Raw genomic sequence first — 12,826 nt, forward strand, 5'->3', positions numbered from 1 at the left:
ACTAGTACAAGTGTTTCTACAACCATACTGTCCACTACAAATCATTTAACAAGTTCTCCAACTTCCACAACACCAAAAACAACCACATTTATTCCTCCTCCTGGATGCATTTGCAGTTGGTCAGATTGGCTGGACTTTGGTGGCCCAACAACAGGTCCTGAAGGTGGTGAAGTAATACCAATTGAAAAAATAGCTAACACATATCCTTCTCTCTGCAAAGTACCAATGCAAGTGGAGTGTCGGGGAAAACTTTATCCTGGACTTCCTCTTTCACAGCTTGGCCAGACAGTAAAATGTAATACCAATGATGGACTTGTTTGCTTAAATAAAAACCAAGGCCTCATACAGCGATGCTTTGACTATGAGATCAAAGTGCTCTGTTGTGTTGGAAACTGTGACAGCCTCCCAACCCACACACCACTTCCAGTCACCACTAGGGTGTCATCAACAAGAACGTCCACATCAGCAAACACATCCACACCAACAGTCCAGAGTTCTTCTCCAAGTTCCTCAAAATCAACAACATATAGCTCTCCCCCTGGATGTGTTTGTAGTTGGTCAGATTGGCTGGACTTCGGAGGCCCAACAACAGGTCCTGAAGGTGGTGAAGTAATACCAATTGAAAAAATAGCTTACACATATCCTTCTCTCTGCAAAGTACCAATGCAAGTGGAATGTCGGGGAAAACTTTATCCTGGACTTCCTCTTTCACAGCTTGGCCAGACAGTAAAATGTAATGCAAAAGATGGACTTGTTTGCTTAAATAAAAACCAAGGCCTCACACAGCGGTGTTTTGACTATGAGATCAGAGTTCTCTGTTGTAAAGGAAACTGTGGCATCCTCCCAACATATGCACCGTCATCAACAAGCATGTCCACACCAACAGTCCAGAGTTTCTCCAGTTCTACAACTCCCACACTTGCAACATCTACTACAACTCCTTCAACAAGTTCTCTAATTTTCACAAAACCAGAATCAACCACATACAGTCCTTCTGCTGGGTGTGCTTGCAGTTGGTCAGATTGGCTGGACTTCGGGGCCCCAACAACAGGTCCTGATGGTGGTGAACTAATACTTATTAAAGGAATATTTGACATCTATCCTTCCTTCTGCAAAGTACCAGTGCAAGTGGAATGTCGTGCGAAAATGTATCCTACACTGCTTCTTTCAGAACTTGGACAAGTGGTGAAGTGTAATGCAAATGATGGACTGATTTGTCTGAACAAAGACCAAGATATGACACAGCAATGCTTTGACTATGAGATCAGAGTGTCATGCTGTAACGGAAATTGTTACAGCTCAACACAGGCACCAATTACCACTCCTGATTTGGCACCTTCAGCAACTCCACATTTAAGCACACTTACTCCTGAATGCATTTGTAATTGGTCAGAATGGTTTGATTTTGGAAGCCCAACAACAGGATCTGAGGGTGGGGAAATGATACCCATTAACGAAATTATAAGTGTATATCCTAATACTTCTGCTCCAATTGAAATTAAATGCCGTGCAAAACTTTACCCTGAACTCAAACTATCACAACTGGGCCAGGTGGTGACATGTAATACTAAGGATGGACTTGTTTGCTTAAACAAGAACCAGGGTGTTACACAGCAATGTTTTGATTATGAGATTAAATTGCTTTGTTGTCAAGGATTGTGTGAAGTGACACCATCTACATCGCAAAGTTCATATTTTTCCTCTAGTACAATTTCAACCACAACTTTTCCAGTTCTATCAGAATCAACAAAGAGGCCAAGCACAGAACATCAAGATTGTTTCTGTGAAATAAATGGTGATACATTTGCTGAAGGTATTTTTAATGTTCTTTAATATTTTAGAATATTTAAATATACTCCTGCTGATTTGTGTCAGTGTTTTATGTATGTATGTTTCAGTTTCTCTTCTTTTTCTACAGGATATGTAATTTATAATACAACTGATGGTGACGGATGGTGCTATATAGCAAAATGCGCCAAAACAGAAGAGATGAAATGTGATGTAATAAAATTATCAGTACCCTGTTTAACAACAGTCTCACCCTCAACATCCACACCATTTACAGGCAACTGTTATAATCATGTTCCTCCTCTTGCAGTAAGTTCTTAAATAATTCAGGTTTATGTAATACTTTTGTAGTGCCTCAGACTTTTTTTGTCAAATATAGAAAGTCCCTGGTTTGATTTTAACGATACTACACCAACAAGCAACATTTCTTATGATGTTATTTTAGAATGGCGAATCTGTAAATTGGGGAAATTGTCATATTGACACTTGCATGAACAGTACAATCAAACATTCAGCGGTGGAGTGTGAACCTGTTGAGTATCCAGTGTGTATGAATGGATATCCACCACTGAAAATACCTGATGAATCTGGATGCTGTTACAAATATCAGTGTCAATGTGAGTTAACACGACTAGCTTATGTTCTTAATTAATACGTTTGTTTTTTTGGTTCAAGCTTTGACTATAAAATGAACTCTATATTGTTTCAGGTATCTGCAGTGGCTTTGGAGATCCACATTACATAACATTTGATGGAACATATTACCCTTTTCAAGGAAACTGCTCTTACGTTCTTGTCAAAGAAATCAATTTGAAGTACAATTTTAGTGTTATTATTGACAATGTCTTCTGTGACTCTGAAGATGGGCTTTCCTGCCCTAAATCCCTGACGGTTTACTACAAATCTTTTGAGATCTTTATGGCTCAGGAGATTTCTGCAGGAGTTGTTACAAATTTGGTAAGTAATATAAATAGCAGGGGTATTTTAAAGAAGGTAATTTATCAATGAATTAAAAAAAAATGTTATTGAAACTGCTTTATAGTGCCTTGTTTATAACTTTTATTATGTTAAATACTGCCCTGCCTCAAAACCCTTGGGGGAATGAGGCAGGGGAAAGTACTTGGTTTACATTAACTGTTGAATTTGTAGAAAGGTTATGAGGGGTTTCCAGGTTTCTTTAAAGGCAGATATATTATTATTTTTATGCGCTATGGTTTCTTCTCTCAAAATGAGTTCTGTGATTAGGTCAATCCAATGGTTGAGATGGCAAGATGATTTTGATTTCCAGTTTTGAAAGACTTCTTAGCTCTGTGATTCATATAATGCAAGTTTCCACCATGTTGAGAATTTAGAAAGCAGATGTACCCAAGACAAAAGTAATACCCATGACTCCTGCTGACATATTGACATCTTGTGAAGCTGATTAATCAGTTTTAGCAAGAAATTGAACTTTATTTACATCATTATTAGCATTAGGGCAGAGCCTTTGCCAAACATGACCACAATCTTCTTCTTGTGGTGTTTGATGGCTGCCACTCACTGCCACCTATAGAGCAGGAGGGTAAAGTGCACTTTTTAGAAAATGCATTCGACTGGGTTGCTTCTGTGGTGTTAACAGTTCAAGAAGCCCTGGTGCCAGGACTTTGAAACAGCAAACAGGGAAAACAATAAAAGGCATTACTTGCACATCCAGCTAGCCAACTCCATTTGCTATAAGAAGTGCTAAAAAAGCACCCAGTGTATGATCAAACGCAATCACTTGACTCCTGCTGAACATGCAAGTTGGGCCGATCTGGACCAAGCTGCTAAATCCTTTAATTATTCTTCAACTGAATGCCTTGTAAAAGGGTGGTTTCAGTTAAATGACAGAGCGGTATGAGACTCAGTCTAATCACTTAAGGTCAAAAACATAAAAAACAATATTGATTCACTAACAACAAAAGTGGTTGGGTTTGGGGGCGCAGAGTGCAGTGCCCCAAAAATTATCTGAAAGAAGCCAATTAGAGCTCAGCCTCAAGTCACATGCTATTAAAAACAAAATAGTTTAATTTTTTTTAATAAATGATAATATAACTAACAGTGAAATAGTATGACTAAATGATTTTATTTTGTACAATTTTGCACTATATATTTAACTCATTGTTAAAGTGTTTAAGTCGCTTTCTTCTCTGGCTAATTTTAAGGGGGCGGCGCCCCAGTGTCCCCTATTGGTCCCCCGGCCGCCACTGGTCATTTATCTCGCTCGTGTTTTAATGATTCGCCCACAGACCATTTCCTCAAAGTAATCAAGACAGAAGCAGTTAAAAGTGGCCAAAAGAGACTAATTAAAATACCAGGTGTACAGGTTAATGTGTCTCTCTCGTCCACTTGTGAACCAATCGACCAAGACGCATCTTAATACCAGGTGTAAGCATCCTCAATATGTTACAAGAAGTCGTGGGGATTACTTTGGTATTGGATATATCTGCTTTTAGACTTCGCAAAGTTGCAAAATATTGAAAAAAAATTAAATGTCACCAAAATATATCGGATGGCCTGAGGGTTAGTAAATAAACAGCACGTTTTTTTATTTTTGAGTGAACTACCTCTTTCAGAATTGTAAAGAAATATAAACACACATTTCTGCTTTTCATTTTCTCTTTAAGATTTATGTGAACCAAAAGAAAGTCAGTCTGCCATTTCAGAGTGAAGAGTTTCGTGTCACAGAGAATGGAATCGAGTCTCTTCTGGTCATACCTGAAATCAGTGCGCAGATCTATTTTACCGGCATGATGTTTTCCATTCACCTTCCATATCGAGACTTTTATGGAAACACAGAGGGACATTGTGGTGAGTTATTGCTTGTCTTCTGAATGTCACGTTTTAGATTATAATAGTTTGACAGTTATATTTCTGTTGTTTTTAATTATACATTGGGTTTTCAGGTACATGTGACAATAACCAATCAGATGACTGTCGCTTGCCTAATGGCACCATTGCGTCATCTTGCCAAGATATGGCTTCACATTGGCAGGTTAAAAACCGCAACAGTGTTTGTCCTCCACCAAAGCCTGAGCCCACACCGATACCCTGTCCACCTCCAGCCATCTGTAAAATCATTGAGAGCGAGTGAGCAGTCCATTTGAACCCATTCATCGAACACACAGTTTACTTAAAATGAGAACAACACTGTCATAAACCTTTGTATCTTTGACCTTCTGCGCAGGCTCTTTGAGAAATGTCGCAAGTTGGTCCCTCACGAGCCGTATGTGAAAGCATGCAACCTTGATGTTTGTCATATGAGTGAGACCATCGGCTGTTCCAGCCTGCAGGCGTATGCAGATGAATGTGCTATGGCAGGAATCTGTGTGGACTGGAGACCGGCTACAGACGGAGCGTGTGGTTAGTATCTAAACATCACAATCGCATAAGAATAATCACTGTTTTTAGTCAGCATCTGACTATTTTACCCTTTCAGATTTGAAATGCAAAGAGCCACAGGTATATAAAGCATGTGGACCTCAGGTGGAACCAACGTGTGATGAGAGGTACAGTATATCAAATCGAAAAGTTTCTATTTAGTATACAACTGTGGCGAATGAAATTTACAGTGAGATTATTGTTTATGTGTATTATATTAGATTTAACCTCAAATACATACATCAGAATGATGCCTTCCGGGCTTTGGAATCCATGATATGGGAAGGTTGTCATTGCCCGAATGGTACCACACTTTTGAGTCCTAATTCCAATATCTGTGTCACCACCCGTGGTAAGTGCTGTTTAATATTTATGAATATAATAAAGGTTTTGAGCAGATTAACTCATTTCCGTCAGCATTTTTTGTGATTTTCACAAAAGTTTCACAAAATGCCTTCCAGAAATATTTTTTCTAAAGTTATATGAACATACAAATATCTCAAATGAAACAACAGACCCTCTGCTTTCAAACAAACAAACAAAACTGGAAGAAAACTTTTCATTCTATATTTTTCATCTGCTTATAAACTCTTAAATATGAGTATTTTTCTTTTACACACATATATATATGTTTTTTTTTTTTTTGCAAAAAGCTGAAATAATTTCTGTGAAGGAATTTTGTTAGAGATCAGATTCAGAACGAATATCAAAACACACACAGAGTTTAAAATTAATAAATTACGTTTTGGTTTCCATTTTTTCATAAATTGGGTGAGTGGCCATCTAGTGTATAATCGCGGAATTGCATATTAACATAAAATTTTTATGCAAATGTTTTCACTTAATTGATGATATAACTCGTCAATGGCGGGGAAAGAGTTAAATCTGTATGTGCATATTATTCGGAACATAAGTTTAGTGTTTTATCGTTTGAAAATGTGGGGTGGGGGGGGGTGTTTTTGTTGTCAATTATTCCTTACAAATACTGCTTCAGTTTTTAAAATGGTTTCATTTCATCATTTATTATTCAGAATTACCTTTTTTTTAATCAACAAAAACATGCAGACAGTCAAAGATCAATTTTCAGATTTTTTTGACATGTCCTCTAACATAACTTGCTAAACTCTATCTAAAATTGTTTTTAAATAAGGTCTTTACACCATCTTTTAGAAGTATATTTCATGCAGGCTTTATTTTGAGCTCACGTGTATTCAAAAACACTTACAGGTATATTTAAACTGTGAAAGAGTTATCGATCAGTTATAAAATAGATGTTAAGTAATTTTTCCTCAAGTGCACACGAGTGGACATCATCACATTAAATGTGTTATGCGGTTATTGATATTCTTTAAACACGCACACTTCTTGACTTTCCAGAGATTTGTATGTTACCAAATGGAGGATGGAAGAAGGTAGGAAGATTAAATAATTGAGTAAATAAACAGACGTTGAAGAGCTTTGATATATAATACACTCGCTGCCAGTGAATATCTTATTGAAGTCATTTAAACTCTTGATGTATTTGTAAGGCTAATGACACATGGATGATGGGATGTGAGATGTGCAGATGTGAGGAAGAATCCCTGACCGTACACTGTGAAGCTCTTTCATGTCCTACACAAGATCCAGATATCTGTCATGAGATTGGACAGGTTAAGGTTACAGAAACCGTGGACTGCTGTGAGATAAACAAATGTGCGTGAGTTACAAACATACAACTATACTCCCAGTATACTATAATGCAGTAGTATCAATGTTTCTCATAACTCTTTCTAAAGGATAAACCTTGAATATCACTTCATAGACTGTTTGATAAAGAGCAAAGAATAAGAATAAAGCTGCCTGTCATTGTTTATTACAAAGTCAAATCATTCATCTTTAATCACATAACAATTTAATTTAATTGCTAGTCTTGAAAAATGTACACTGTAAAAATACTTTGCTTCCTTAAATTCTTTTGTTAAATCAACTCAGATTTACAAGTCATGTCAACAGAGATGAGTTGTCAAAACTTATAAAATATAGTTGAGAAAAGTCAACTTAATTTTATAAGTTATAACAACTCACCTGTGGTTATAACAACTCATCTCTAGTCAAGATAAATAATAGTAAGTTGAAATCTGAGTTGATTCAACAAAAATGTTTAAGGCAGCAAAGTATTTTTTACAGTGTAGGATTTATTTATTTGTTCATTTATTCGGGCCTGAGCACTGAGGAGCAGGCGAGCCCTATTGTTTTTGCTCTGTTTCTTCTTGTTCTTCTTCAAAATCGCATTTTTGAGGGCCTAAACATGCTCGAAAACTTATGTAACGTTGCACACGCATCAGAAGTGACGAAAATGTGCATGTGGTATAGGTTTCAGAATTGGGCATGTAAAATGGCTCTATAAGCGCCACCTACAAAAATTCAAGACAGCAGCCCCCCGCTACTTTAAACGTACAGGTACGAAATTCGGCAGGATCACCCCAAGACCTACAAAAAGTCTCTTGGAGCCAAGCTCTAAACCTCACAGAAAGTCAGGAATTAATTTTAGTGCAAATTTTGCCAATTTCAGGATTCATATTTTAACAAACTCCTCCTAGAGATTTAATCAGATCATCATCATATTTGGTCAGTCTAATTTAAAGGCCTTTGCAATGCTAAATTGCAGAAATCTTGATTTTTCATTTTGCCAAATTTCGCCATGAAACAGGAAGTTGCTCTTACTCGGGCTTAAAATGCCAAATCTGATCCACGCTTCACATGTTTGATAAGAGTCCTGCCTGAACACATTTGCCAATATTCAGCTACAGTCATAGCGCCACCTGCTGCTAGCAGGAGATGTGACACCAATATTCCTTTGAATATCCACCTATAGACCATTTTGCAAGATGTAAACAACACTGGTCCAGAAGCACTTTCTGTTTCAGTTTACACTAAACAAATATTAATATTAATTCATATTAAAACAAAGTACAACCAACAGAAAATTTAGAACTGAATCAAAATGTAAAGTAAATTTGAAATAAAAAAACATCAGGAAGTGTTTCTGGATCAGTGTTTTTTACATCTTGCAAAATTATGTATATTTACCCACTTAAATTCATATCCCCACTGTTCACTGCTTTCCTAGCCATCAGGTGGTGGTGCCCATGCGTGTGAGGGCCAATCCATTGCTCTTGCGGCTTTAATTTTTTATTTGTCTTTAAAATGTTCATTTAAAAAAAATAAAAACATTTGTTGTAGAAGAAAGGGTCAACTTAAAAAACTTAAAAAAGATAAGTTATCTGGTTGCCTTAACATTTTGAGTTAATTCAACTTAAAAATAAAAAACAAAATAAAAAAGGTTGCGTGATAATATTGCGTCACCTAATATTTTTAAGATGAATTAACTCAATTTTAAGGCCACCATGTAACTTTTTAAAGTTGAACCAACCATTTTTTTAGTCGTTACCTCTGAATTGTATGCTTATTTTGTTTTTTTTTACAGTGTGTGATGTTGGTCTTTGTCCCAGTAAGATGTTCACTTGTCCTGTTGGATTCAGTGTGGAGATAACAATGGGAGTCTGCTGTCCGATCTATCACTGCTGTGAGTTAGGTTTATAATAATCCTCTCATTTAATAAGATACAAAAGACTTACACTATAAATGCGGAATACTCCTTTTAATCCTCTTTTTCTTTACTGCACAGTGCCAAAACCTGTTTGTGTGTTCAATCATACTGAATATAAGGTAACTTCATGTTATTACTGCTAAACTGCACTCTTCAACAAATAATATGTTTTGTGATTTGTGATCCTGTCTGTGAAATCCAGACTAAAGTCTCATAATGTGATGATGAGATTTGGAGAATCAAAGTTTGATTTCACATTGAGTTTAGTATTTGACATGACCTATACTGAGAATCAATCAAGTATGTTCATCCATCCATCCATCCATCTTACTCAGTCAATGTTAAAGATATCAAGATGATATTTTCACAGAATGTTCTGGATGATTTTATGGACAGTAAATGACTTCATTTGGGTTTTCACAGACAATGTCAAATGTATTTGAGATGGTTATGATTCTTATGATATCATGTCCTGTTTTATTTTAGCCTGGAGCACTTGTGCCTGTCAGTCAGTGTGAGAATTGTCTATGTAGTGATAATGTGGATCCCGAGACTCGACTACATTCAATTAAATGTCAAGCGGCTCAGTGTGACACATATTGTCAAGTGGTAAGAGAAAAGAAACTTCCTGTTTACTTCAACAGATTACTGATTATTACAAATTCAAGATGTGCAGAAGGCTTAACCAGTTCTTAAATATTCGCTCAATATCTGTCACAACTTGTTGTCATCATCTGCAGTAATAATATGTTAAATGTTATGCATTGTGCATTCAGATTTCTTTGCTTTATCTTGGCCGAAGGTTTAAAATTAGGTTTTCTTTTTGAAAACTGATTGTTATGATTGTTTTTTTTTATTTTGAAGTAAACAAATACAAATGCATTATAGAAATATTACAACACTCTGTTTGTCCTCTGTCCAGAGAAACTTTTTATACATGAGAATCAGATACAGACAGATACAAAATAGTTCATTAATTCAAGTTTATACCACGAGTCTGTTGAATGCTGTTTTCTGATTGGTTCCACGGGTATGCATTATTTTTCGATAACCGCACACCTAACTTTTCAAATGTCTTGTGTATAAGAGGAATAATATTTGAATTCTATAAAAATAATGCACAGTCTGCTTCGAGTCGTACCGCATTACCACTTGGGTGTGCATTATTTTCTTATAGTTCAATTATAGTTCGTTGCCCGTATTCCTTACTTGATTTTAACTTTGAGTATTATTTATAAAGCACATTACTATGTTGCATTGTATCAAAGCAACTTTACATGAAATTCAACACTGTTATCTAAATGTGTGTCTTGTTTTCTAAGGGATTCGAGTATCAGCCGGTTTCTGGTCAATGTTGTGGACAGTGTGTGCAGACTAGCTGTGTTACTGTGTATGCAGGAAACATCACACAAACCATAGAAGTCAGTTTCATACATCTTCATCTAATGTCATGACTCTATTTCAAACCTATACAGTATGTGAAGAATGAACAAGATTGATGTGAGATATGTTGTGTTTCAGCCTGGTAAGGTTTGGTCTCCACCTGGTGACAAGTGTGTGAAATTTGAATGTGTGAAGATTGAAACGCAGTTTATTACAATGGAGGCAAAGACTGTTTGTCCATACTTCAATCCAGATGAATGTGTACCTGTGAGTTGGCAACTATACATAAACACGTTTTTATATATAAAAAAAAGTTTTTATTCTGTATAATTTTTGCATGATTGTCTCTCTCTCTCGCGCAGGGAACAGAGTTCATTGCTCCTGATGGATGTTGTCATTCATGTAAGTGTTTACATTTACACTAGCAGATGAAGGTGCACTAAATGTATGTTTTCTTTCTGATGTTTATTTATTCATTCATTTTTTTAATCAGGGGCAATGCACATTAATAATACAGTACATAGATATTTAAAATGTGCCTTCATATTCCCTTTTGGCAGGTTGATGTTACAGGTAGGAAGAAAATAAAGCAGAAGAAAAAATTAACTTAAACTATGAAAAAATAACATCCACAAATCACTTAAAATGATCACAATTTTGATGGGTCAATAACCATGTTTTCAACCTTTTCGAGAAACATTTACTGGGAATTGATTTCACTATGTGTTCCTCTAAAAGAAAATGATAATCGGCCAAAAGTGCTTTTTCTTAATGACACGTTACAATCACCTCTGAAACGGGCACGAAGTGTGCACAGTCCTGTAATCTGATTTATATAATCCTTAAAAAGAGGTGGAGCAAAACCATTTAAGGTCTTAAAAATAACTACCAAATTGAATCAAATGTTCTTAGCTTAAAATACACAACTTAGTTAATATGCTACGGTAGTGAAAACTGTAGTGTGAGTTTTTTTTCAGTAAAGTCACTGAATTCAGATGTCTCATCTTTACAGGTGTAACCGTACAAAGCAATTGCAATGTCAGTAAGATGTCAACGTATCTGGAGAGCGACGGTTGCAAGACCGCAATGCCGGTGGAGATGGGCACATGTGACGGCTCCTGTAACACATACTCTATGTACGTTTTAACAACACAAATATAAATATGATACATATATTTATGATGATTTTTAAAAATGTTAAAAGTTTGTTGTTTCTAAAAAAGTATCTCTCATCTCTTCACACATTCAGGTACTCCATGAAAGACAAAGCCGTACAACATTCATGTTCTTGTTGTCGAGAAATGGCGACATCAGAGAAGAAAGCAGATCTTGTGTGTCCAGACGGATCCACGATCACACAAACGTATATCTACATAGAGAAATGTGGCTGTGTGGAGACCGACTGTGCTGTTCAGCAGAAGTCAATGATAAAACAACGACGCAAACGTGGATGATGTAGAGCTCATAATACTAAAATCACTCTGTTACACTCTGTATTTATGACTTAACTTCATTATATATCTCTTCATCTCTGTTATTATTTCCTTTCACAACTCAATAAACTCAATAAATAATTGCACAGTGATCTTAGTCTTGTGAATGTGGAGAAAGTGTCTATTTAAATGAAATATATTTGATAATGTTTCTGTAAGATAAAGAATGAAAATAAATTGCTTTTTCCATCTCCAGCTAAACATGTCGGTATATTCAATTCAAATGTATTTATATGATTGTTGCGTGAGAAACACTAAAGTTTTAAAAAAGATCGAAAACTTATATAACTAAAATAAAATCTGAGCATGTTGTTTAAATGCTTGAATGTTTGTAGACACGTAAATATAATTGAATAACTGAATTCTGAAGACAAAGCAGTCCATAAGAGCCCATTATAGATGCAAACTTTATTAGCATTTTAAAACATCTAAAGTGATAAAACAGCAAGAGTTCACATCTGTAAACGGTGACTTCACAGAAGATAATATAAACATATTAAATATAGTGTTGATTTGGCCTTGTCTAAAGACTGCAGAAGCATTGGGGTAGGGTTGTATTCAATCCACATGATGCCTTTATTTATTTGTATTTACAAAACATTTCTTAAAATTATGAAGCAAATTATATGAAACGAAAATTGGCACTAAAGAAGGAAACAAAACTTATGAAGTGGTCAAAAATGATGTCTGACCCACTCTGTTACCACGCCCTATACACTCACCTAAAGGATTATTAGGAACACCTGTTCAATTTCTCATTAATGCAATTATCTAATCAACCAATCACATGGCAGTTGCTTCAATACATTTAGGGGTGTGGTCCTGGTCAAGACAATCTCCTGAATTCCAAACTGAATGACAGAATGGGAAAGAAAGGTGATTTAAGCAATTTTGGGTGTGGCATGGTTGTTGGTGCCAGACGGGCCGGTCTGAGTATTTCACAATCTGCTCAGTTACTGGGATTTTCACACATAATCATTTTTAGGTTTTACAAAGAATGGTGTGAAAAGAGAAAAACATCCAGTATGCAGCAGTCCTGTGGGAGAAAATGTCTAGTTGATGCTAGAAGTCAGAGGTGAATGGGCCGACTGATTCAAGCTGATAGAAGAGCAACTTTGACTGAAATAACCACTCGTTACAACCGAGGTATGCAGCAAAGTATTTGTGAAGC

The 12,826-nt window shown here is 36.0% G+C and overlaps 2 protein-coding genes across 2 annotated transcripts; both read left to right on the forward strand.

The window, feature by feature from the left end:
* Window positions 1-181: 181 nt before the first annotated feature.
* muc5f (mucin 5f) lies at window positions 182-6,890 on the forward strand. Its single transcript, XM_055197853.2, has 11 exons — window positions 182-1,813; window positions 1,919-2,097; window positions 2,234-2,405; window positions 2,498-2,745; window positions 4,434-4,617; window positions 4,713-4,896; window positions 4,994-5,169; window positions 5,246-5,315; window positions 5,409-5,539; window positions 6,565-6,599; window positions 6,717-6,890. Exons 1-11 carry the CDS (start codon window positions 226-228, stop codon window positions 6,888-6,890), a joined length of 3,141 nt encoding a protein of 1,046 aa, XP_055053828.2. The 5' UTR covers window positions 182-225.
* A 1,771-nt stretch (window positions 6,891-8,661) lies between these two features.
* Window positions 8,662-11,738, forward strand: LOC141353119 (intestinal mucin-like protein). The gene is made up of 8 exons (XM_073859598.1): window positions 8,662-8,755; window positions 8,858-8,898; window positions 9,266-9,388; window positions 10,102-10,200; window positions 10,301-10,429; window positions 10,525-10,564; window positions 11,175-11,298; window positions 11,412-11,738. The coding sequence occupies exons 1-8, from the start codon at window positions 8,686-8,688 to the stop codon at window positions 11,614-11,616; spliced, it is 831 nt and encodes a 276-aa protein (XP_073715699.1). The 5' UTR covers window positions 8,662-8,685; the 3' UTR covers window positions 11,617-11,738.
* The last annotated feature ends 1,088 nt before the right edge of the window (window positions 11,739-12,826 follow it).

The sequence above is a fragment of the Misgurnus anguillicaudatus genome, chromosome 21 (genome assembly GCF_027580225.2).
Source record: "Misgurnus anguillicaudatus chromosome 21, ASM2758022v2, whole genome shotgun sequence".
In the NCBI taxonomy this organism is placed as follows: Eukaryota; Metazoa; Chordata; class Actinopteri; order Cypriniformes; family Cobitidae; genus Misgurnus; species Misgurnus anguillicaudatus.